This window comes from Anser brachyrhynchus, assembly GCF_964034855.1.
Source record: "Anser brachyrhynchus genome assembly, chromosome: 25".
In the NCBI taxonomy this organism is placed as follows: domain Eukaryota; kingdom Metazoa; phylum Chordata; class Aves; order Anseriformes; family Anatidae; genus Anser; species Anser brachyrhynchus.
Genome location: NC_137718.1, coordinates 6219826 through 6246531, shown reverse-complemented (window position 1 = coordinate 6246531; position 26706 = coordinate 6219826). Strand labels below are relative to the sequence as shown.

Here is a 26706-nt window from a genome sequence, read left to right as displayed (position 1 = left end):
GGGAGAATCCTGCTCTTCTGTCTTTTTTACCAAGGGCTGCATACCAAGCCTCTGCTCATCAGCGGCCGGGCGAGAGTCAGGAAGAGCTTTGCTCCCCCCGAGGCATGGAAAGCCTGAGTGGAGCGCTAGCCCTGCCCGTTCTTGGATGCTCTCTGATAATGATATTTTAATAAAAGATCTGTCACTCAAATATTTCCGAATCAGTAAAGAAAAAAGGAATGAAACTGGGTAATCGGAACCGTAAGCCCAAAGGGGTAATTAAAAAAAAACACCACAGAGTGGGTGAGAGACCCTAAACATCAACCTCAGAGCCAGAATCCTCTGGGAAAGATTTTCTTGTCTGAAATCCAGCAAGGTCTGTGATTCACAGCCTGATCCTGCCCTGCGATGGGAGCTGTGGAGGACATGAGGCATATTCAGGTGTTAGGTGCTCTCTCTGTCCTCCACCACCAGGTCCAGTCCCTGCCTCGAGCTGGGAGAGACCCAGGAACAAGTGAAACATCTTGAGATGGAGCTGATCATGGACCAGACCTCTTGGTTCTTGCTCAGACAGCGCTCCACCAACACGAGGGCCTTGCCAGCTCCTGTGATTGTATGCCGCAGGTTGTGGACAGGTGGCTTTTGCCCCAAAACTGAGGTCCCCTTAGAGCCCCAGTTCTGGGAGAGGTAGAAATGGAAATAAATCATCCCCACCTCTTGGGGTAGCTGGGAAAAGCTTGAAAAAAGGCCTTCTTCAAGAGAAGAGCTTAGGAGGCAACCTTTATTGTATTCAAAATCTCGTAACTTTAAGGCTGATCTCATTATCTGTGGAGATGAGTCACGGGTTTTTGAACGTGTGTGGGTGGCAACATAAAAATTTCATCTGAGTAAGGAGAGTGGGGTTTGGAGAGTGGGCAGTTGGTACTTTCTCTCATCCTCCCACACGAGACAGTGTCACTTCGAAAGGTGATGGAGTGAATCATTTCTTCTTTCCGTGGCAGTTCTGGCTGAAGCATGTGTGCGCAGCCTGTCCCTGTCGTTCGACACCCGTTTAACACAGCCCTGCAACGTTTATCTCAGGGGGCTTTCTGCTAAGGGCCTTCCAGCAAGAGGGGCTTGCAGGCTGGGAGCAGGGTCTCTTCATCACCTTCTTGTCCAGGAGCATCTCCTCCACCTGGTGCACATGGTTAATTCAAGGACTGCTGCAGAGGTAAAACCATACTGCGGTAATTAATCAAAACTTACCGGTACGTAGGCACTCCATCGGCACTTGCTGTGCCTTGGGCTTATTTCACTGTCACTTGATAATGCACTTCTCATCCTGTGAAATGCAAACTTGGGTGGAGCTTCCCTTTTCACCCCTTTGATTGTTCATCTGGAATCCCAAGGGACTGGAAATGAAATACATTGGCTTAAGTGATGTTCCCCAGATCAGTAACTGGATCCTGGGAGGATTCCCTGGGGCAGTTTTCCACCAGGTGGGAAGAGGGATGTGTCTCGCTGCACTGACCCCTGCTAAGGCAAGCACATGCTTGAGTCACTTACTTATTTTTATTTGTGTGATTTGGCGCAATAAATCACGCTCGTGTTTCCCAGCCTGCCCTGTGCAGCAGTCCAAACGCTTTCCCATCTCATTTTGAAGTGCAGCCTCGAGGCTCTCCATCACCCCGCGCTGCCTGCAGGCACTCGGAGCAAAGCGAGCTCTGCCCGGGATTCACATACCTGTCCTCACCCATCGGCAGCACTGGCCTCTGCATCTGCAGCAGTCACCCTGGCAGGGGCAGATTGCACAGGCATCCCCTTGCTTGCCAAAAGGTGCAAAGCAGAAAGGACTTGTCCTTTGGAAAGAAACAGGCCTCTACTCAGCTTCCTGAAAAATATTCTCCAGTGAGAAATGGAAACATTAAAGCACGCAAATTATTCCTTGAAGAAAACGGTCTATTTGGAAAGAAAAGAAAAAAAGAAAAAAAAAAAAGAAAAAAGAAAGAAAAAAAAAAGAAAATAAAAGTACAACGAACCCACTTTTCAAAGATTTTTATAGTTATAGATATTTTGGCCTTGTTTTTCTAGCTCATTTTTCTGTGAATGAGAGCTTAAATGAATCAATTCCATCTTATCCTAACTGATATTATTTATGGTTCTATCTGGCCGAGGTAGATGGAAGCCCATCATTTTAGGCACTGTCTGGATAATAGCAAAGCTGCAAGTTTAGCACTTGCCAGCAACATGCCTAGAAATAATCCCTAAAAATCATGAAACAGAAGAATATACTCACTTCTTCCAGTACACAGAAGTTGTCTGCTTTTGGATACTTATCAAAATAGCTGTTCTGGAATAATTACTTTGGTAGGAACATTTGTGTTCCAAAATAAGAGTCTCACTTTGCCATTTAACTTAACCCAACTTGGAAGCTCATTTCCACATCTCTCGCGTTAGGCAACTTCTCACCAAGATGGCTACACACGGCCATGCGTAATAACACTTCCTTCTCACGCTGGATCATACGCCCCAGGATTTCCAGGTCTTTGACAGTTCACAGCACATTAAGCGAAGTGATTAAGCGCTATTTAATCTCTTCGGTACAGATGGGTAAAACGAGGCAGGAATCGGTGAAGCAACTCCAGGTCTTGCTGCAAGCTGGGGAAGGACCCAAAACCATTGGATTTGCTTTGTTTTCACCACCCAGCACAGCCCGGTCCATCGTGTGTCCATCGGGGCAGTGGGGAGCTGTGATTTCCCCGCTCCTCCCCGGCATCTCCGTGCTTTGGCAGGGCAATCGCATGCAAATGCACACCCGTAAACACATGGAGAAGGTTGCTTGATCCGCCTGGCTTGCCTGGCCTAATTGAAAGCGCAGAGGTCTGTTGTGGTGCCTGTTGCTATAAACACACGGGCAATTTGCACAAGTATGTGACATTGTAAAAGTTCCTGAAAGATTTTATCTCGTTGATCTTGGCTGGAAGCCCTTTATTCACAGAGAAATGCCAGGTAGAAAGACAATAAGCATGTATCCATGTGTATATTTTCAACTTCCTAAAGGCCATCAAATTGGAAAGGGAGTGAGTTTACTTTACTCAAACATCTTCTGACTTGAACACAAGGTAACCCAGGAAAAAGCCTTTCCTTTAAAAAAAAATATTGTGCTTGTTGGTGCGACTCTGTGCGGATTGTCTGGCAGATCTTTAACAATCTCTTGTACCTCTGAGTTATTTTGATTTTAAAATATTAGCTCATAACCAATCTTAAGCTGTCAAAACTAAAGGATTGTACAAAATAGCTTCAAGGTTACATAAACAGAGTAGCTGGGAAGTGATTCGGCAATGCGCATTTATCTCAAGAGCACAAGGCATTTATTTTTTAAAGAAATTTTCCACCTGAAGACTGGCCCTCTTTGTTTTGGGAAGCATGGGTTTGATGGGATTGGAATACTCTGTGTAAGGAGAAGGAAGTTCAGATGGCAGAAGGCAAACTGGACAGAGGAAGGCAGAAAAGGAGCTGGGGCAGCAAATGCCAAGCACACATTCAATGAGTTTTGTGATGAGAAACAACTGGGGATGGGTGGGAGCTGTGAGGCAAGTGGTATAAATTAGGGCGTGCTTGTGCTAATGATGTAAATAATTGGGGGGAAAAAAAAAAATCAGTCAAGGAGAGGAGGTAAGAATGAGCCTTCAAGCAGCCACAGGCCGGGGGCAAATGGAAGGGCAGGGGAGGAACTGCTGGGAATGTCGCCTGGTGCATGGCAGCAGGGCAGAGAGGGAGCTAATGGCAGATGGGGTAGGAGATGGTGGAGGGTGGGCAGGAAAGAGGGGCTGGTGTTTGGGGTGGGAGCGAGCTCAGTGGTGGAAGAAGAGGGCTGGGCTGGAGGAACAGAGATGGGGAGAGACCAGCTGAGAGAGCAGGGAGCTTGTGGTGGGACAGGGAAAGGCAAGGGGCAAGGAGCCCATTGTGGGGATGAGACAAAAGCGGTAAGGGGGCACCTAGCAAAACCCTCTAGTTCTGAGGGCCCATTGCAGTCGTCCTCCTCCCTCCTGGAGCAGGAAATCTTATTGCACAGGGATGTGGGCCAAGGTGAGCTGCCCCTTAGCCCCAGCACACATTATCTCACAAAAATAAGGAGGACTTGGTGTAACAAGTGGCATTGCCTGTCACAGTGCCCTCCTGAGCCAATGCTCCAGCTGTTCCCTCTCCTTCCTTTTCCTCATTATTTTTGCTGCATTTTTTTCAGACGCAAAGTTCTCTGAGCCACTGACTCCATTCATTTAATATTAGTGCAGCTTCCTAGATGCTTACAAGAGATGTGTGTTTATATCGACCCTAATTCAGCAAAACACTAAGCATGTGCCTAACTTTCAGCAGCTGAATGGGCCAAGAGGGGTATTATGTGATTAAAGCCAAACATAACTTGGTGTCTATTCTGTAGAGGGCCTACTCAGCTAATTAGTTAAATCTTCCACAAAAATTCACTAGGACTCTTAATAAAGCAACGGTCTGCAAACAGCTGTTGTGTGACTCTGCCCAGGTCACATTATCTTGTTTGCAGTTTAGATGCCTGAAATATCTGACAACTTCTTCCTCGTCTGGAGTTTAATTGTTCACGAGAAACTCTCCCTCCTTCCCCAGCAAGACCATACTAAAGCCACCGAACATTAATTGATTTAAATACACATGGTACCTACCAGGTAGATGCGGTAAATCACGATTGTCAGGTAATTAAATGCGACCCGTAAATCACATTGGAGCATGTGAACCAAGCATTCAGTGTCAATGCTTTTAATTAATGCTGTAAAACAATATTTCAGGCTTAGATCTAGTTGTACAAGGCAGATAACGTACCAAATGATGGCTAATGAAATCTCAGCCGTGGATATGGCACTAATGACCAGTAGCCGCTGTGATCTGGATACCCCAGTGGCACCCCAACAGGTGGCCCGCTGCTAGCGGCGGCATGCAATGTTATTGCAGGGGGATTACGAGTGGTCATTATACTCTCATTGCTCGTGTAATGCTGGATTAATTAACCAGCAAGCAGAATTATCTCCCCCCAGATTCATCACCTGTTAAAATGTGGCAGCAGGTCATGGAGGATTAGGCTCGGGGGCCTGATTCTGCCTGTCCTTTTGGCTCCAGTGCCCGTGTTGGTTGGTTTGCACCCCTGGAAGCAGCCGCATGTTAGGGAAGTGTTTTACAAGACATAGAGAAAGGGTCAGATCTTAAAACAATGCTATGGAGCATGACACAACGTTCACAGAGGAGTTCTGGTGCTTTTGCAAATCTCTTTACCTGTTTACTTTCCTGAAGGTCTCAGAAGGGAAGATGCTGACGGCTCTGAGCACCATTTCTGTTGCAGGAAGAGGAGGCAGCCAAGCCAGTTTGTGCCTGGCAGTGGTGGTGCTCGAGGGCTGGGAGTCAGGCAGGCTCCCCAAGCATTGCGGGGCAGGACCGGTGCCCGCGTGTCAAGGGCAAGAGCCTGGAGCTCCCTCACCGAGCGACGCGTCCCAAGTCCTGCACGCCCTTGGTGGGATTCTGCCCAGCTCACAGCAAATCCCACTCTGTGCAGAGAGATTTGGGGATGGATCAGTGAGTGGAAAACCTTTGCTTACCATGTGGGGAATGGCCCACAGCTGTCCGGGAGCAGGGCTCTGCTCTGGACTTCACACATGATACAGGGAGGTGAAACTTACCGGGGTAACTGAAATTTGTTGCATTTGAGAAGTATTGAGAAATTTATTGCAAAAAAAAAACACCTTCCTATTCAAAAAAAGTAATGCTCACCCAGCCATGCTAAGAGCCTTTTTTGTTTTTCAACAACAAAAAATCCTTTTTAAAGTAAAAATCATTGCTGATAAGTGAATGTTTTGCTGACAAAACCACTAACCATATTTTTTTTAAGCTAATGAAACACCAAAAGCCTCAAATTTTGAGAAAGGATCAACCCAGATCATTTCAAAATACTCACATTTCATAGGAAAGGAAAAAAACTTCAACTCTAAACCAGTTCTTTGCTTTCTTCTGTTACCTCTATACTCTCCCTAGCTTTACAAACTGTCCTCATCCCACAGAGCATTTCAATTCCATTAGCCCAGTGTTTCCCAAAATAAAGTATTTCAGCATTTCTAGGGGCTGCTAAGCTGGTCTTCTACTTAAATTTATATCTAATCAGTGGTCATGTTCCTTCTCTTCTCTCAGACACTTAGTTATTAAACATACCAAAATATTCTTTATAACCCACTTACGAGCAAATTATCTGTAATTTATTAAGGATTAAGGCTTACCTAAAACATACTGCTCCAGTCCCATATCCATTATGACCCGTATCCATTTTGAATTTATCCTAAAAGTGCTTTTGGCTCGCATAGCTCCCAGTGGGAGGAAGTTTAAGTTTAGACCCAATTTATCACATCCTAAATGCACGGTTGGAAGGAGCCAACATCATCACTCAAGATTTCTTGCAGATTTTGGCAACTTCACAGTGCTCCAAGACCATTGTTAAAAAAAAACACTTGTGCAAGTGAAATCCTGTCCCTATGATGTTCACAGCCAAATTTTAGTTGGTGGTTTGGGAGTGGGCTTTGAATGTGAGGCAGGTCAAGCTGGGTCAGGAGTGCGGGGATGTTACATGGCACCAAAATGGGGGCGAGTGGCATGGAGGTGCCGTGGAGCTGAATTTCAGCACCTTGCCCAAAGACAGAGATGTGTTTAACCCATGCCCAGGAGCAGAGACAAACTCCCTGCCTTCCCAAAGTGAGGACACACAGAGTACCTGCCCTTTTAGTCCCATTCCCAAGGCGCAGGCTGAGCCAACGAGGCTCTGGGCTCTTCTAACTCCTGGGTCTGAAGCTCTCCTCTTTCCTCCCATCCTTGCAGGGATTTGGCCACTCGTCCCCCCTCCACCGATCCCTGCTGCTGGGCATGGTGATAAAACACGCAGCAAATGACAAGGCATGGGAACCGGCGAGCATCGCCTGGCAAGGTGGGTAATTTATGGTCGTCTTTGGAAACCACAGAGCCGGGCTGTGTGTAAGCGGCGGCACAGGTGGAAGCAGCGGTGCTGGGAGGGGATGAGTAAATCATTTTTTTATCAAAAGGGCTATTTTGTCAGCAGGTCTATTGCGGTCTAACCTCAGCAGAGTTTGCTTAGACATCGGGCTCGGAGCGGGCTGGATGAGGAAGGGTATCACTGCGTTTCCTCTTCTGCCTTTTTAATGGTGCCATTGGGATGTTTGTTTTCACCCTCCTTCAGAGCTGCTCCACCGGTCCTCCTGCCTCGGGGGCAAATGGGAACAAATGTGCTTTGTGTGGTTTCTAGATGACTGTCAAAGCGCCATGGGATAAATATGAGTTGGCTGGAAGGGAAAAGGGCTCCAGAAAAAAAAAAAAAAAGCAGATAACCATTTTTTCCCTGATCTGTGACGCCTTTGTTTTGTTTCTTGATGTGTTGGTTGGTACATTGCCTGGTGCTTGCTTACTGCTCATCTTGCCAAGAGGACATGAACTGTTTTCCTTTTCCCTTGAATTTGTTTTTATTTGCTTATTCCTTTAGTATCCCTGGGTGAGGAAAAGGTGAAACAGTCCTCTGGCTTTCGAGACGGCTCGGGTGAGGCTGGCCAAGAGCATCTTACATTTGAATGGAGCTTTTTTCTCAGCTTCACTGCCCACCTTGATTTGTGATGCTGGAGTTGGATGCTATAATTAGGATGGGTCGACTAGGACTCAGAAGGTGCACAGAATATAAGATTAGGGAGAAATAAGTCTCAAGCTCTTTCGTGCATGCCTGCTGATCCACGTGCTATTCCAGATATGTTTTCTAACTTTTTTTTTTCATTGCCACAAAAAGCTGGAAAATAATTGTGAGCAATAGCTGCCATTTCTCTTTCATCTCTCTGCTCCCAGCCTCTCTCCTTCTTGCACATGTGAAGGCTGTGTGCTCTGCATATGCCAGCTCTCTGAGGGGAGGATTGTTTGTTTGGGTTTGGGTTTTTCAGTGCTTGGCACAGCCGGGACTCTGGGTTCTCCAGTAAACATAACAAATAAGAGCACTGCTGATGCTCTGTCACTCCGGGAAGTGGGGCATGAAGAAAACCTCTTCCTATGGTGAGCTGAGCAATTTTAGCACGAGCACTGGCAGCAGCACTGCCGAGCAATGCAGGTAATTTTGTGGCTGCAATGTGACAGTGGGGCCTCTCCTCTCATTTGTATTCTCCTCCATTTCCCTGCTCTTTTCCCTTTCTTTTTTCTTGTTTGCTCCAAATCCCCTGCCAGCAGAGCAGCAAAATAAAATGAACGCAGCCTCGGTGGCTTTCCCCTCGCCTTAGCAAAGCCAACCCCTGCAACCTGCTCAAAGGCAGCTGGAGCAGGGAGGAGATGGGGTGCTGCATGTCACCCCCTAACAGCTCCCAGCCCCTGAAATGCTCAGCAGCAGGCTGGCAATAACCTCCTGTACAAGCCAGCAGGATGCTTTCAGTATTTTAACACAGCCTGCTGTTCCTGGAGCCCAGGCAACAACTTGGGGCTGCTGGAGGTGGCAGCCCCACGTCCCCCCAGGTCAGGCACGACCCATCCCCTGCGCCTGTGTCACATCTGGTCCTCACAGCAGGGCTTACTCCGCTATAGGGCTGGATAAAATAGCTCACAGAGCTTAATTGTTCTTCCACAGAGCTAAGCATTTACACCCCAGGGCTTAATTGTTCCTTTGCGCTGATTGCCCAGTTGCACTCCAGGGCTTCCTGCGGATTTTGTGGGCACCACTTGTGGAAACAGAGGCACGGGGACAAACGGGGCAGCAGCGAGGGATGAGCTGGCTCTGGTTCCCCCTCTTCCTCCCCGTTTCCCGAGCTCTTCTCTCTCCAGGCACGCGTGTTGAGACAACTCGCAGCGAGCTAGGTGAGAAGCTGGCAGAGCAGAAGCTTAAATCTCAATTACCTTCCTCCTCGTCCGTTTGCGCAGGATCCTTATCTCTCCCCATGTAACTCTCTGTATTTAATTATATGCAATGATAATGCTTCACACACTAAGTGCATTATTAAGCAATTCCTAAGATAAGTAGTTTTCTGGATCCCCAATTATGATTAGATATTGGCATTCAAGCTGTCTTCCAGTCTCCCTCCTGAGCTACCCTGCCAAAAACAGTCATGTTTGGGTAGGTGAGACACGAGACCCGTGTGGGAAGCTGCATTGTGAGGAGAAATTGAGGCAAAAAGTGTTCATGGGTACAAGACAGACGTGGCTACTCGCATCCCTGGTTCAGACAATGACCTGGGGGTGGCCTTGCTGTCCCAGCAGGCTGGCTGGATGCAGAGGTGCGAGGTGTGTCCCCTCCTCCAGGGCTATGCAGCCTTGGTCATGACTTGAGTCATGGAAGCTGTGAAGCTGCCACAGCTCTCAGGTTTTGAGGCTCCCTCTTCAGTCTTCACTGTGACAGCCAGGATGGCAGCAGTCTCCTTTGCAGCCATCCCTCAGGACTTCAAGGTCTGAATCTGGAAATGAGTGGAAGTGAGTTTCTTCCATTTCTTCCCATAGTTTGTGTTCCCTGATCCTCTAGCCATCTCCACTGAGCTCATCTGCTCCATCCCTTTAAGCCTGTGCACCTCTGGAAACCGTACCTGTGCTGGGAAGATGAACTTGGTGCTTTCCAAACTTGATAAAGGCTTCCCGCCACCTTTCAGTTCATTTAGGTTTATCCTTCCTTGCCTTCCTAGTTACCCCTCCCAAATGCTGGCTCGCTTTGCAGAGCAGGGATGGGGCAGCAGAGTGTGTTCTGGTGCATGGGGTGAGTGCTCCTGGCCTCCCAATACCCAGCAAGGGGATGCAGTCAGGCTCCAAGGATGGCGGCACCTCTTGCAGTGTTCTCCCTCTTTTGCCCACATGCGCTACAGCATTTCTGGTGCTGTCTGGGGCTGTTTCCTTGAGGTCTCCTTGTCCAAGCGGTGCCCACCCCTGCCTGCTAAACGCGTGAGACCCGCCGTGCTGGCAGCCGGCGTATCATTGCTGCACTACAAAGGGCAAGGGATTATGGGGATTCCTCTTAATTCGGTACAGGAAAATGCTGTTTGTAAGTGTAATTGAGAGGATGGCTTTGGAGTCAATGACTATGAGCTTATGTTGTAGATGGATCGTGTTTCACCTCTTTCAAAGCATTTAAGAGCTTACCAGAAAAACAAATGTCATTGCTCAATCTGTGAAGTGTCTATATGCAACTTGCTGTCTCAGTTCCTTCCCTTCAAGATAAATTGGAAACAGATTTATTTCACGTCTCATACTCTCTGAAGGTTACAGTTGCCCCCTCCTTCAGTGTTGATGCATACGTGTGTATTTATGTATGCGTGTAAAGCGATAGCCTACGACTTGACTGTGTAATTGCTAAGGGTGCTTTCATCCACTCTCCAAGTATTCCTGGTGAAAGAAATATTTAGTTGTAGTTGTTCATAGGAAATCTTTAATCTTAGCTTTGCAATATATATGCTTCTATTAATTGCAGAAGGACAGATTCTCTGGCGGCGGCATAAAGGAGTAGGTGCTCAGAGCAGTCAGCCAGGCTGACTTACCCTGGCTGAACATCAGTCCAGAGAACATATTTTTTTCCCTGCCCAAATATTCAGTTATTATTAGCTGAACCTTGATTCTTAACCCTTTGGCTTTAAAATGCAAATGTATGGAAACAGCTTGGATAGCCCCCAGTAACTTTTCCACCCTATATTTGAGAATTGTTGGACCTCAAGCCTGGTTCTGGGGCTGTCAAAACTATAGAGATCTATGTAAAAGACTTTAAATGTTTGCAGCTTGCAAGCGTTAAACAGGAATTGGGGGATAGGAGGGCTGCAGGTCTCCAGCCAGGGCGAGCTTCACACTCCCAGTGCCGTTTGCATGCTGCCTACACCAGCAGCGCCCAACCTGCCCGGTGCCCCAGCAGGGCTCAGCCATCACCGCCCGCAGAGAAAGAGCCAGGAGCCCTTGCTGGCAACCAAATCATTGGGTAAAGCACCCCGCTTCCCTTCAGGAGGAGTAAGGATTGAGAAACAGCACAGAGGGTAAGCAGATAGCGAGCAAAGAGCTTCGCTAATGTTCCCTGGTGTGCCAACAATAATATATTTTCTGCAGTAATACTTTGCATTTTGCTAGCACATTTCATCGTGCCTCTCATGGTGTTCTGCGAGCAGTAATTAATTACAGTCTCATTACATCTCTGTTAGATCCATTTATTTATTTATGAAGAACTTTCCATCCCCAAGCACTCTGGAATCTGTTAATCACCGAAAGGCAAACAGCGTTCCCCTGCGCCCAGAGCCACGAGATCTGCTGCGAAAACGCAGCCGCTGCTGGGCTGGGGATAAACACAAAGAGGGCTCTTGTGAGCACGGCTCCAGGCTGTGATTTCAGTCAGGGTTTGACTCTTGCCTCTACTCCGCATTTCTGCAAACCAGGTCTCTTTAAACTGCCCATGGCATAAACAGGCTTTTTTTGGGGGGGCTAGTGAAGAGGAAGAGATGTTCTGTCTGAAACACTGTGCTCTGCACTGGGATTGATACTAATTTGCTTGAGAGCAAATTAAAACAGATTACTTAAAACCACAGCTATGGTTTATGAGGAAGCGGACGTTTCTTACTCTGTGCTTGCAGAGCTTGGGCAATTGGTTTTGTGTGGCATTGCCCTGCTGCTGCTTGTAGCTCCCACCTACCCGCTTTTACCGAGGGAGGTGAGGAATGCTAGGAGGAGAAGTTTTGGCTGACAGCAAGCAGCAAGCCAAACAGAAATAAGAGCAGGATTTCTGGTTTGGCTTTATACCATCTCCTTGCCATGAGATTTTAACAGGCATTTCAGTAGATAGGAGCAGGGCTTGGCAGACTGCATGGCGGATGGCATCTCCAGCTGTGAAATGCCCCGACTATCAGCGTGGGCATCGCTCCTGGCTTTAGGAACACGTTTAGCTTTGTTTGCTCACTGGGCTTTCCCAGGAGGTACCTGACCTCCCTGGTGGTATTCAGAGAACTTTACCACCCTCTGACCAGGAGGCTGGAAGCCTGGCCAAACTCCTATGCTATAGACCAGCAGTTCTGCTTATGTCCCTGGTGAGAAGGGTGAGCTGGGCAATGCTGGGATGAAGCTGGGCCGTGACGGGGCTGCCCCAGGACTTGAGCGCAGAGGGTCCGGCCGTGCCCCCCAGCCACTCTCACCCCTGGCCATGGTTCTCCTCCAGCACTAACAGATCTCCTCCGCTCGTCTGAACAAAAACACGCTAAAAGGCACCACACATAAGCAATTAGCTCCCATGAAACTTTCCACCATTAAGAACAATGGCTGGCTTAGTTCTCATCTGATTGAATTAATGATATTCTAACAAGTGACGTTTTTTTCCTTTTAAATTTTCTCATTTGGAAGGAATTGCTCGTCGTAAATTACACATATAAAAATTAGGCCGGTGTTTTGTATTGTTTACAACAAGCACTTCAGGGTTATGGATGTTACTCATTGATTTATAATGTTTAATTTTTTCCCCGCCGTTCAAGCTCTCCATAAATCAAGTGGAGATGTCAACTCTGTGTCAACATTTCAGTCAGTCTGCAAGTTGCGGGCAAGTTGGGACAGCAGATCTCATGGAGAAGGTTGACTCTTCTCCTCACTGTCTTTCCCATTTTGATGAAACAATAAGAAGGTGAGGCTGGCACTTGTCAGTTATTTCTGAGTCACATTTCATTAGGCCTTTTTCAAACACTCCGGAGAACAATGTTTGAGGCAAGCGATCCAAACAGCTCATGTTCCCGCTTGTGCACTTGTGGGCTAGGGCAGCAGCTGCCGTGGAATTACACTGGGAGGCTCAGCAGGTGTCTGATGGTCCTGGACCGGATCCGGATGATGTCAGGCAGCTCTCATCCTGGCAGGCTCCTCTTCCCCGAACCCCAGCGAGTTCCTGGGGTCATCATTTCGAAAGCCTGAAGAGCCTGGTTGTTTTACCAAGGCACCCCATGAGGTGATGGGACTTCCAGGAGCGTCTAAGGCAAGCTGGGTGCAGCTGGGGATGTGCCAGTGACCCAGGGTGGGTGCTTGGGTGAGCCCCAATAAAGGGAAGATTTAAGGAGTTTCAGCAAAGTGTTGCACGGTTGTCAGTGAAATGAACTGGAATTGGGGAGCTGAGGACACCTGAGAGCCTCTGCAGAAGTTTTCTTCATAGGGTAATTCAGGGTCTTTGGAAATCTAGGAAGAAAAACTTCCTTTCTCCAGAGATCTAGCTTAGAAGCACCACAGACTTGGTGAAGAATATCCAGAAATTTGGGTAACTTTTAAAGTTCCCTACATCAGGGCAAAACTGAGCACTTCTGGCTTCTCTCTTGGGTCTACTGCCAGGTTTCTGCTGAGCCCTCAGCATTGTTCTGCTGTCATGAGGGCACCTGGTGTCCACCCAAAAACCTCCTGACCAGTGGTCACAAGATTGGCAATGTACCCCACAGAGTCCGTCCTGTGGGGCTGAACATACGAGGCTTTTCTAGAAATGAGGTCTAGACTTACTGGATTTGAAGTCAAAGTGAAGGATGGAGTCACCGGGCTTACCATACACCGGGGGATGGCAGTCCCCAATTTCTGCCTCCCACCTGCCCCGTACCTACAACAGGCACATTAGGAGGAGCCAGGCCTCACGTTAAAACCAAAGTGCCCAGCAGATGCAGGTATGTGTGTGGGGGGCTATCTCTCATAATTCCTGCCTACTCCATGCCTACACTCAGCAGGCTTATCAGCCTGCCACTTTCCTAAGCGATAGGGCTCGCCCAGTTGTAATAACAAAAGTAAATAAATACATTTTAATGATCCGATGCTGGTAATTAACGAAGCTGAAAAACAGATGTCTCCCTGAAGAGCTCATAAGGCAGCCTATTGCATAAGCTCACCCATTATGTGGATATGAGTTGATTATTAAAAGAAAACATTTAGCAAATGCAGAACAGGATATTCATCTGCTATTACATAATGGTAATAAGCAATTGAATTCAAGCAGCGATAGTCTTCCAGCCCTTACCGAATGCCGAGTGAAGTGTATTTATGGCCTCCGATGTGAAATAGTCCTCCTTGTTTTTCCAAGACGAGAAGAGATCTTTCAAGAGATAATAAAGAAAATAGACTCTAGTTGCTTTAACATGAAGCAAGATGAGTCCTCCGGATTAGTTTGGATTAGTCTGTTGCTAGTGGCATGGAGGTTTGGCGCTCAGCCATTTATTCACCTAGAATACGTACAGCTAATTGGAAAAGCACCTGCGATGAGATGTAGCTCACCACCTGCACTTTGCTGAAATAAAATAAGCCTACATAATTGACTACATTACCTATTAATGTTATGAAATCACCCCCAGGCATTTTTATTATTATTATCATCTCCTCCCGCCTTCCCCCTCCCCAAGCTTTTATGAATCAAACTTTTGTCTCTTGCTTTTTCCTTAGAAGCCTCAAGATTGTGCCACTGTATCAAGACCAGGGCTGCTCCGACTGACTTGCTTCTCCCTGCAGGGGAAACCTGGGAAATTAATCCTCCTCGGTAGGGAGAAGAAATAGTTTGACATTTACCTGCTTGTTCTCGTGGGGCAGAGCCTTCCTCTTGGTCTCTGTCCTTTCTCTTTCTCCCCACAAAAGTCCAATGGGAGTCTTTTGACTGCCCTGTGTGGCTTTTGGGATAACCCTGGTCATGATGATACAAAACGTCTTGTTTTTTTTTTTTTCAGCAAACTGCACAGGGTGGACTTTGCCTACACCTCGTGAGCCGATGTTTGGTGGTTGGTGTTCTCAGTTGGTTTAGAGGCAGGTGGGCTCCATGCCTCTTAGTGATCGCATTTTAAATGCATTGGTTGTGTCATCCCTTGCTGGAAGACCTTGTGCTCTGAGCTGCAAAGAGGAGATGCAACAAGTGAGTGACAGCAGGCACCAGGAAGGGGAGGAGAGTCAGTCTCAGGCGGGCATGTGGTTCTGCGGGCTTGTGTGCTCAACACAGCACAGCCCTGCTCCTGGCAGTGGCCAAGGCTTACAAGGGTTAAAAACCTCAGACAAAAACCTCTGTTGCTGCTTAATTGCTAGGGAAATGAAGACAGAGATAGGAAGACTCATGGAGAAGAGCCATAGGAAATTCCTCCTGTTTTATCTTCTCCCCCTCCTGGCAACTTTGCCACAAACTTGAATCAAGCTCAAATCAAACCATCTCTGTGCGGCTCTGAAGAACCACATTAAGAGTCTCAGGGCATTTCCTTGGCTCTCACAGATCCTGATTGTAGAGGAGAGAAACCCCAAACTCCTGTGGTCAGAGACACCATGCCAAAACTTGGGCCTGATTTCCAAGGTGAGTGGCAGAACAGGGAATAAAAGGTAGGAGCCAAGTTTGTTCCTGAGCTAGCCTAAGTGTTCAGCTTTGCTCCAGTTGCCAAACCTTCATCCTCAGCATGAGCAGCTGGAGATGTTTTGGGCTTCAGCTTGAACAAGCAAACCCAGTTTTTCTTTGCCATTTCAAATCACAAAGGGAAAGTGCATAATTGTTGTTCCTGGTTTATAATTATTATTGTTCTGTATTGGTAATTACCCTCATGACTGCATGTACGATTGCATCGCTTTTGAATTCAATGACCCTACTAAAACTACTGAAGTGCCAAGAATAACCAGGGTCAATGGGAGGACTGGTTAAAATCCCTTTGGGTAGCAAAACAGCAGTAGATGGGGAAAGCTGCTGTCCATGTCAGAAATGTGTGGGAAGGGCTGGAGATGGTGAGTTTGGTGATCAAGGGCAGATGCGGAGGCTGGGATTTGGGGTTGAAAACATTTGTCCAGAAGCAGCAGAGAGATCTGAGCTCTTTTGAGCACTGAGCTTGCTGAATTGGCCCCGTTGGGTGCCCGAACAAGGAAAACTGCTGATTTTTTTCCTTTCTTTCATTAGCAAAAACAGTTTTCTGCAACTAGATTATTTATATATAAACAGGCCTGCTCTGAACATTGAATGCAGGTCGTGGAGTGTTCTCCCATGCAATGTGGTCATGCGAAGTCCCACCCATTGACTCACTGTTTGGGCCAAAGTGGTAACCTTAGTCTGGCTATTCGAGGCTGTGTGTGCAACGCGCTACAGCTCAGCAAACATTCAAGACCAGGCTGTGCTCCAAAAAGCTCCTAATCCAAGGAGGAACTTGCAGCAAGAAATAATGAACTCTCGCCTGAGGGCTGGGGGTAAAAGCCAGAGCTGCACAGCGCGAAGCTGAAGGGTGTTGGGACTTAGGAATCCAGCTCAGCTGCGGATGGAGCCAGCTGTGAAATACCATTGCCAATCAATCTTCCGGGCTGCACATGTTGCAAGACATCCCCTTTCACTTCCCAGAAGCTGTTTAGACCCAAGGGGTAGGGTCGGGCCCGGCATTAAGGGACATAGCTGTGATTTCTCGCTGGGGCACAATTTCCTCCCGTCCCTCACGGAAATATCTCCGGCGGAGAAGAGCCTTCGCAGCCACCAAGCCACATGGATAAAAGAAATCTTGCCACATACCCTGGGAGGCCCTAATGGGTGAGGGCCCCTCTGCAGCTGAAAAGTGCTTGGGTGCGCTTGCTGGAGGCCTGTGTGGGCTTGCTGTTGGCGCCTGTCGTGTTCCCATCGCTGTCACAATGGCCCCGGCTCAGATCCGCCGGCCGCTCGTGTTCCTCCGGACGAGGTCATCTGTGGGAAATGCAGTACCAACAACGAAGCTTGGATGTCCCCTCATCTCAGAGCATGTGTGCTCATGCCAAGCTCCTCTTTGGATCTGAATTAAATTTATCCAGCTTTTCTATATGTCCCTCCGATTTGCAGTTTGAGGATTGCACCCAAATATTCGAGGCAGGGACGCCAAAGCCAACAGGATCACAAAGGGTCCGGGACCCTTGCTGGCAGAGCTAACCTTCCTCCCTGGGGACACTTAGGACTCACCCAGCGACCCTGGACCTTATCTACAAAAGCACAAAAGATGGGCTGTTAGCTCAGGATTTGCAAAGCGTCATGCAGGGCAGCAGGAGATCCCACTGCTCCTACACCCAGAGCCTTGGCGGCCTCTGCAAATCCCTCCCATTCAGTTACAGCGCTCGATTCCCAGCCTCTCTGCTTGCTCACAATTATTTATTGTGTTGGGTTTGTTTTCTGTTTTCCAGGCAAAACAGGAAACAGTTTTGTCTGAGTTTCCTTGCTTTGAATGCCGGTGAAGTGTGTGTGTCTATGGCTGTATGTGAGGGAAATGAGATGCATCTCTCATAATACTGAAACCAAATCCAAGTTTCCCACAGTCAAAGCCTACTAAAAATGCAGTTTCTTTCCAGCAATGAGAAGACCTTGAAGACAGTGTGTGTGCCGTGAATCAGAGCAGATTTGCCTCACTGCAAGCTTCCCAACACGGGTTTGTAGAAGACAGCTCAAGGTGCTTCCAGCCAGGGAGCCACCGGCAGCACCGAGGTACTAAGGTTTAATGCATTACCAGCAGGAAGGTGGCTTCAGCAAATACATTTAATCCTGCAATTGCCCAGGGCTAGAGAGGAGCACCCAGGCAGTGCCTGCACCGCAGCTGACCGACGGCGATTTGCCCAGCTGCTCAGTGGCCCTTGAGTTTTTCCCCATTGCTGCCACTGGAACCGCATTTCAGGGCATCTCCGCTGCCAAATCAATTCACTTTGCTCAGGTGCACAGCACTGCAGCAATTCATAGCAGGGAGACCAGAACCAGGCCTCCATGCACCAAGGACTAAAGGTTCGATAACCCAAACCCTAGCATTGCCATGATAGCTTTTTTCTTCCTGAGGCTCCTAATTATTATTGCTCTTATTATTTTAATTGACCTCTGAGAAAAGAGCAGTGTCAAAACAGGAGCTCAGATTACCGAAGTTATTATCCTGTTGTGTACAATGAGTGATTATTTAATATATATATATAAACTCTTTATTTTGCAAAGGCAGCAGTTCAATAAATAATTAATGTTTCTTAATCCTGTAGCTATTTCTCTCGCTGTAAAAAATTAATTGGTTTTCCATCATCTGTTTCCCTCTAACCTGGAGGTATCTGGCAAAGCGTTCGTGCCCCTGCTTAAACATGCTCCTTGTAATCTTTGTCATGCCCATGGTACAGAATCTGGGGGATAAACAAACTAATCAGAGATATTAGAGGCACCTCCAGGAAGATTTAGTCATCGCAACACTTTGCGCTTATGCAGCATCCATCTGTCTGGGAATAATTAAGCCTCTCAACCCCTGATGAGGTAAATGCTGTGCTCATTGGTGTGCAGACTGGTAAACAGAGTCACAGAGAGGTTACATGGTTTGCCCCAGACCACACAGTAAGTCAATGGCACTGCCAAAAAGGGAAGATTTCCCCAATTTCTGTGTCACTATGAGGCCACATCACCTCTGAGACATGCTGAAAACTCAGGGGTGAATGTGAAGGGGCTGCAGTTTGTCCACCAGCTCCAGGAAGCACCTGGTATTAACAGTATTAACACTTAACATCTTGGGAATGCCGCATGTGGACATAGGCGAAAGGCAGAATGGCTGGCTCTTAGGTTGCAAATGCTTTTACACCCCCAAGTGACAAAAAGTAGCTGAGTTGTGGAAAGGGGGACTAACTCAGAGTTCCTGGCAAGCCCATACTGGATTAAGTGCTTACTTCTGCTCTGTGTGCTGGTCATGCACAGACGACCTGGCCCACAACCTGCCTTCCATACGGTGGGGACACAGCCAGGGACAGGGGGCTCAGTTGGGAACACAGCACCAGAACCCCCTTCCCAGGGCTACCAAGGCCACACTGGGGTTGTCACATTCCCTAATCACCCCCACCAGCCCCATCTGCCGCCTGGGGCTTAATTGTGCTTCACATGTGCAGCCTGTTGCTGCCTAATCCTCTGCTTCTTAGCCCCTGGCCTGCCTCACAGCAACCTCTGGCACTGCCACATCCACCACCAGCAGGGAACAACAGCGAGAAGGTAATTTTTACTGAACGACAGGCATATTTAAGACAAAAGTTTAGAGAAAAAGTTATTTCACAGGAGGGAAACAGGACTTGCTCTCACTGCCTGCCAATTTCTTTCAATGCTCCAGGGCTGCCCTCAATCTCAGTCTGTTCCCCAAAGCATTTCTGGTCCCTGTTCTTCTTCTGTAAATGCTATCATCCTTCTGATCTGCTGTATCTTCCAGCTTTCACCCCTTTGGCCTCAAACTTTGCAGGCTGATGAGGGAAATGAGAAGCCCTTAAAGCTTCTCAGCAGCCTCCCTAACAACCTTCAAGTGTTTGCTGAAGGGTGGCTTTGAGACATTCAGTTTTCTCCCAGCTTATTTCTTCTCTACAAAGCTTCTCAGCTGCTGGCAGATGCAGTTCACCAGGAGAGCACGCGGCATTCATAAATCCTCCCTGCATTGCCCGTGACAGCAAAGCTCTGCCTGAAGCTCCTGCCTTCCCCTTGAGTGCGTCCTCGCAGGTCGTGAGGCTGGTGTGATGTAGCAATGAGCTACTGCCCCCATTTAGCAGGGAAAAACGTGGAACTGCAGAGAGAAACAATAACTGCCAGCGAGCTGGGAAATGTGACTTTTGTACCAAATAGTTGATGTCCTGGCTATTTTCCATATACTGCGGAGAGCTATGCTTTTGGGTCTGGTGGCTCGTATGTCTTAGTCACTGTTGTTGGCTGAAATGGCCATCGCTGCTGTCGTTTCATCAGTGTCGTGGAGATAAAAAGCGGCATGAAAGATGCTATTTCAGGCTCCTGTGGTCTTGCATTAACCATTGTTCTTGCTCCCATCTCTCATGGGAGAGCAGGGAGAGATGCTGCCTGCGTGGGCTGAGGACAGGAGCTTGCTTTGCTGCCTGGGGGACTCTCAATCACTGTTCATGCACAGAGCGTGCCTGAAAGAGTTAACTGATGGGAAATGAGAGCCAGTTCAGCCTAGGGGAGCTAGCAAGTACAAGCACTTTCCTAATATGAAGCTTTGTTTAATTACGTCTGATGAAGGCTTCGGTGGGAGCCATCACTGCCATTGCATTTTCTGGAGCAAATTCCTTCCCTTTGATTTGTAATCTGCTAACATCCCTACCGGCCAATCTTGTACAAACAGCCCTACAGGCTGTAAAATCAAATGGAAAATGTGGGCTCACATGGCACAGCTAGAGTCTGAGCTGTAAGGGTGTGACAGGGGAGGCCGGGAGGTTAGAAGGTAAAGATTCATGCTTGAAACCATCTCCACACATGTCCAGACTGAGCTCTCACAGATGTCTAGAGATCAGGTCCCAGCACCCTGGAGCAGCTTGCCAGATGCTTGTCACAAATTCATAGAATCGTGGAATGGCTTGGATAGGAAAGGATAAAGGCCATCAAGTTCCAGAGTCCTGCCATGGGCAGGGACACCTCCCACCGGGTCAGGTTGCCCAGGGCCCCATCCAGCCTGGCCTTGAACACCTCCAGAGATGGGGCATCCACAGCTTCTCTGGGCAACCTCTAAATGGGGGTGTAAAATTCAGCTGGACGCTCCCAGTGTCCCCAAGCCCCCTGGGAACACTGTATTGCAAGCAGAGTTTCCTCTTGAGAGATCTTTGCAATGCTGAATTGGGAGGGGCTGAGGCTGGAGCATAGCACATAGGTGATGGCAGAAGCATCTATCACATGGGATGAGCTCGGGCACAATCCTCGTCCTCTGTCAGGAATGTATTAGGGAGATGCATGCCCTGAAAGAAAATGTACGCAGTTCTGAAGTGTAAACAAAGTTCTGAAAGAAAATGTACACGGATGTTTAAAAAAAAAAATTCTTTAAGTATATCAACCCCCATCCACCCTGTTGCAGATAGCTTTGAAACCAGTGTGCAGTTAACTGGTTAATATAGACAAATGATTTTACAGTCAGAAGCAAATGTAATGATTACCTAGGCCAGCTTCTTGCTAAATCCGGTTCAGAAAAGAATAGATATTAATTCCTACATCAAGCCATTACCATTGGGTTCATTTATAATACCACATTTGAAGAGAAGCCTTGTCTGGAAAACTAACAAAAAAATGCCTCATTCTACGTGAACTCTTGATCCAGTGGTTAATTACTTTATCTATTACCACTTACATCTTACTGCTAGTCCCACTTTGCTCTGTGTCCTCAAGAGACTCGGATCATGATCCTGCACTATGTAACCCACAGAGACGGCAGCATTTCCCGGTAGGAGCCGAGAGATCACAGCATCATTCCCCACGGGAAAACAGGTCTAGGAAACCTCACCGAGACACAGACTGCATAGAATCATCCCGGATATATTTATATATTAAAAGGTAGCAGAAATGACATGATAGTATAAATAACTGCATTTACTCATTACTCATACTTTGCCTTTGGAATTTTCTTCTTTTATTGCTGTTTTACAGTAGTAGCAGTAGCAGTTATAGTAGGAGCAGTAATACTACAGAGCATCTATCTAATTACACTTCAGTTTAATTATCACCCTTCCTCATGGCTCCATTCTAATGAGGTCTTAGGGTTGTTACTGCTGATGAAGAACTGGCTCTAGAGGTGTTATCTGCTTCTCACCTGAATAAAAGCCATTCCAGGCAGAGACCAGAGAGGGCCCTTGAAAGGGAGGTGTACAGCCTCTCTCTGCATTGCACACAAAACAATCCAGATTGTGAAATGCCTTTTGGAAAGGCATATTAAAAAAAAATTAAACAGCCACAGGGCACCCAGGTTGGTGGATGGGTTCCAGAAACATTAGGTCATACATTAATTTTTTTTTCCTCTCTCCCAAAATACTCTCCGGCACTTTTCCAGCAATTATCAAAAGTCACTTTTTATAGAGAGGGTGTCTTCTACAGCACAGCTCTCCAGATTCTCTTCCATTGGCTTTGTTCTCCTCTGATTTCAAAGCTTTTCTTTCTTTATTTATTTTACATTAAGGTGGAATGTCTCTAAAGGCAGGAAATCAGTTTTCCCTCCAGATCATCCCTGCTTAAACCAAAACGAACACCCCTAAGGTCCGTATGCTACTACCTGAACAAATTATCCTCCCTGGGAGCAGGGCAGAGGCCTTGCTATGCTTGCTTGGCTTGTGCTGTGGCCTCTGCCACTTAGGGCTTGTTTTCTGTTGACATCCTACAGGCTAAATAGCAAGTGGGGTAGAACCTCCTCCTTCTCATCTAAATAATTATTCCCCTGGAAAAACATAGACACAATTAATAGTCATTGCGATGCATTACTACACTGAACAAAAATCTATTACAGATGCAGAGCAATGCCATCGCTTTCAGTCCAGATAGCGTTGCTGAATGCTGCCTGGCCCAGCAGCCGGTCGTGCTGTGCTTTAGCTTCTGCCTCTAGTCTGGAAATCGAGGGAGGTGAAGCGGCTTAACGAGGGCTGTAGGAATCGGTGACAGAATTTGGGGGAAAACCACCAATAGCAGGGTGGCTGAAGAGCTCAGGCAGCAGGGTCTGCACTGGGGTAGCACAGCAGGCTCAATGGTCTTCTCTGGTGCATGGGAGCAATTCTGAGCAGCAGTCCCACCTTCGGGTTGTTCATGAAGCATCATGTCCCTGGAGCTGTGATGCAAATGGCAGGGTGACCTCATTCATCCCCGACATGGAACGAAGTTTACAGACCAAACTGTCGCTGTGTGTCTGCTACTTGCATAGTTTGGTTTCAGAACTTCTAAAGTCAACTAAAGATCGGGGGGCAAAGTCTTGTGCATAGTCTTAATCCAAGCTTCTAAGCAGCACTCCTGCTGAGTTTTCTTTAATGACTGATTATAAGAAAGAGGAGGATTGCTCTTACAATATCTGCTGTTGACTCTAGTGCTGCAAGATCTGTAGACTGGTTAAATACATGTCTAGCTATAAACATCCACTTCAACCCCGATATTGACAGTGTTGTACCCAAACGTTTTCTAGGAATTCTGGCAATGACAGAAAGCGGGGATGGAGAGCAACCTTGAATCACCTTCTAACCTACCTGTGCCCTCAAGATGCAAAGGCAGAGACAACTCCATCTAATCCATGTTTGATGCTTGTCTTTCCTATTCTTAAATGGCTCAAATTCCTTATTTCCGTAAGGAATCTGTTCTGCTTTTTAAATTATGTTTAGATGTTTCCTAAGGGTCAGCCTGATCCCCTTCACTACAATTCAACTATGCTCCTTACTCATCCTATTGAGGCTGAAGAGAAGCTATTTCACTGCCTCACTTTAATATTTTGCATGGCTTTTACCTCTCTCCCTCTCTCTCCCCAAGCTCCCTTTTCTCAACTGAGCAACCCTGTCTTACTTGGTCTTCCCTCAGATGTCAAGTTTTCTAGGCTGCTCATCAATCCTGCTGCTTATTGTGTTGCATAAAGCAGATGGATGATTGTCCTCAATCCACAAATTGAAATTCTTTTAAATCTAAGTAGATAATTGAAGCTTGTTGGATCAATAGCCCACGATGATCTAATATATTGACTATAGATAGCTATCTGAGCAGTAATGGGTTAGTCATCAATGCATAAATATAAGGGCAGTCACTTGCGGCCAGAGTCAACCTGGGCTTACAACACCCACATCCAGGACAGCTACACACGTAATTTGGGCTCCTGCTGACTCTGCAAGCACTTGCCTGATGATGGGGGCTGAATCAAACCCAGGCAAACCCCCATTACTCTCCTTAGCTTTGACTAGAGACCAAATACGAATTATGCATTTATATCATCCATCACAGAAGACTGTCATAGGGGGATGAGACAAAAGCTTTGGATTCTCCCATTTTTTATATAGCACTATGCCTCTCCCTTAGCAGGGCATTAGAAAGCTTTTTTCCCCTCACCGTGCAACTGCTGTTGCCTAAAATAACTGAGGTGGTCGGAATTACTGCCTCTCTCTCTGATGTCTACAAAGAGAGCCTAAGTCCTGAGGCTGAGCAGGGTGGGATGAACCTGGCTACCACTGAGTGCAATGGGATTTGGGCATGCTTTCACACCCAGCAACAAACTTCTCCAAAAGTTCCTGCTACTTCCATCTTTAGTCCAGGCTGTATTACCCGTCAAGCACCTTTCCACAAGAGCTGTGTTGCATACTTAAAACATCTAATCCAGGAGCTTACAAGCCACAGGGTATCTTCTGCCACCTTAAGTAGGCGGTGAGACATGGGAATCTGAACACAACCCAAATAGCCTGAGATATATCTTATACCATGATGTGGATTTAAAAGGAAAAAAAAAAAAGAATATATTAGCACACAAAATATTAAGTCATTCGTATTTTCTGCAATTAATTTATCTGTCATCAATGGACTCATAAACTATTTGACTCTGTGACAGCTTGGAAAGAGAAGATGCCAACTTTTCCTGCAGGTGTGCATCTGGTTGGGAAGACATCAGCAATTGTACGTGCAGGGAGGGAGGATGATAGGAGGGAAACAGAGGGGTTGTGAAATAAGATGGGAGTGAAAGTGTTGGCAAAAATGCTGGCTAGCTGCATTTGTCCTCCTTAAAGATGGGAAGAAAGGTTTGAGAAGCCCTCGGTTTCAAACAGCCTTCCCAAAAGTAGGTTGAGGGCCCCTTAATGCACAGTTTTATTGATCTGGCTTCAGGCAATGAACCCATAAAAAGAGGCCAGGACACTATAGAAATGGTTTAGCACATTTCCCATATTCAGTGTGATACTTAAAATATGTATTTAGCACCAGAGATCTGGTACTTACATGCCAGTGTGATCATAAATCCTCCTGATTTCACTAGGAGGTAATTTCCTTTATGTTTTTTGCGTATCTGCTCTTCAGAGCTTCTCCCTTGGCACTTATGTGTGTACCTCCACACTGAGCCTATTTAACGGCCATGAACAAAAAGGCTTTGGGGCTTGGGAGATTTGGAAAATGACACAAGTGAAGACAGATTTGATGATTCCTGGTAACGATCAAGTGCCAGTGGAGATGGGTGTTACAAAAACCAGGCAGAGCTATGAGTGAGCACCCCATCTCCCACCAGGCTGGGCACAGAAGAAATAACCCCGGGATATCACTGGGTTAGCATATCTCAGGGGTTTTCTCTGGACTGGAGCACCATGGCTTGGAGGAGAGACCTGAGCATCACTTGGGGCTCTGGGAACTGCCCCCCACCAACACTTTTGGCTTCATTAACAGAATGAAGCTCTGGGTGGGTAAGTCACAAAACAGCAGCACTGGCAAGGGAAATGTCCCAGAGCAGGGTTTGGGTCTGGTTTTAAATACAGCATTTTGTATTCCCCCCCACACACGCACCTATCTGGAGGATCCAATGTTTCACCCCTTGATTTCTGTTTTTAAATAATATGGTGCCAGATAATGTTGATCCCCAAGAGTCTGAGATACTTTTGCATTCAAATGATATAAAGGTTTTCTCCTCTCTCCTTGTGCAAAAAGTGAAATGAAATAAAATAAAATAATAAATAATAAAAAGGTGGGTTGGGGAGGAGAAAGCAAAGCTATTACAGCCACAAAAACAAATAACCCATGTGGAAAAGTTCTGATTTGAAAACTGTCAAGAGGAAGAACAGGTAATGGGTCTCAAAGGATAAAGGAAAACTAGTAGTGAGCCAGAGTCCTGGATAGCTTTTCGCCCATCTTTTGGCAGAAAATGAAGGAGAAAGGTAAAAGTAAGGGACTACACTGTCGTTTGGGTACCAGAATGGGAAAATGGGAAAAATCTGCAGTGACAAAGCAATTAGAGGCTGGACTTATGAGATAATGAGTGTGCTTAATTCCTGCTGAAGCCCAAGCACAGCTGAGGAAGCTGCAGGCTGCGAGCTGAGACATTTAAAGCGAATCAGTCTGCCCAACAAGCTGGCTGTACTGTGCATTCAGTATTAGACGCGTTGCTGTATTGCAGATTTGTTGCCCCCTCACACACACAAAGCTTAATTTTTATGTGTTACATGATTTTCCATCCTTCTGGGCCAGAAAAGAGCGGGGTGTGCGGGCAGCCAGCCTCCTGCTGCGCTCGAGTCCCACCTTTGTGTTTGTTACCAGGTGCGACGCTGTCCCGGCTCTTATCGCAGCATGCGGAGACATCTAATGGCCCCATAACACACTGCAGACAATTAATTGTAGCGCACAGCATCTTGCCAGCATGCCTGAGCAGTGACCTGGAGCTGCCACCTCTGCAGAGCTCAGCCAGTCCCACCGGCAGCAATGCAAGCAAGGCGTGAGCTTCGTGCCAGCCGCCACGATGGACTCTGTGACAGGTAACTTGTCACCAGCACGCCCACCTCGAAACTCAAGAAGAAAACGTGTCCTGGGTTGCAGAGGTTTTGAGTCAAATCCCTGTTAGTTGTTGCTCTGCATCACAATTGCAATGCTTGTATCCAGCTCACGCAACATGCAGTAAGTTGGAGGGGTGATGGAGCGATGCTCGCTGTGGATATAAAGGTGAATCCTTGATTTTGTGTGGCAAAACCCGGGTGGAAAGTGTGAGCGTTTCCCACTGGCTGCTGAAATCTGCAGTGAAATGTTTTACTCAGCATGCTCAGCTCTAGCGGCACAACCCACCCCTGGAAAGGAATTAAATAAAAATGGGGGGAAAGGGGAAGAGCAAAGAACCAACGCAAGGAATTTTACTCCACAAATACGGAAACGTCTCGAACGTGCCACTGGCGTGTTGCAGCAGACAGCTTAAGCTGAGAGAGAATTCTTTGGCAGTGACATCAATCCAGCAGTAAGTAATGCATTTTCTAGGGCTGAAATTCAAGTTAAGGTCTCTTCGGTGAGTGGAGTGATTGAATGGTATTTATAAAAAAAAAAAGAAA

General features: G+C 47.0%; 1 protein-coding gene and 1 long non-coding RNA gene across 2 annotated transcripts; one reads left to right on the top strand and one right to left on the bottom strand.

Annotated features, from left to right (window-relative positions):
* Window positions 1–755: 755 nt before the first annotated feature.
* Window positions 756–14381, bottom strand: LOC308182802. The gene is made up of 3 exons (XR_013942093.1): window positions 13982–14381; window positions 1225–5528; window positions 756–1153 (listed from the first exon to the last, which is right to left on the bottom strand). It is a non-coding gene; the product is annotated as an uncharacterized lncRNA (long non-coding RNA).
* Window positions 5203–26706, top strand: LOC308182801 (uncharacterized protein; the record flags this gene model as incomplete). Its single annotated transcript, XM_080567992.1, has 7 exons — window positions 5203–5556; window positions 6844–6949; window positions 14401–14494; window positions 14679–14754; window positions 15209–15286; window positions 15917–18919; window positions 25931–26706. The coding sequence occupies 4 exons, from the start codon at window positions 5203–5205 to the stop codon at window positions 14713–14715; spliced, it is 591 nt and encodes a 196-aa protein (XP_080424118.1). The 3' UTR covers window positions 14716–14754; window positions 15209–15286; window positions 15917–18919; window positions 25931–26706.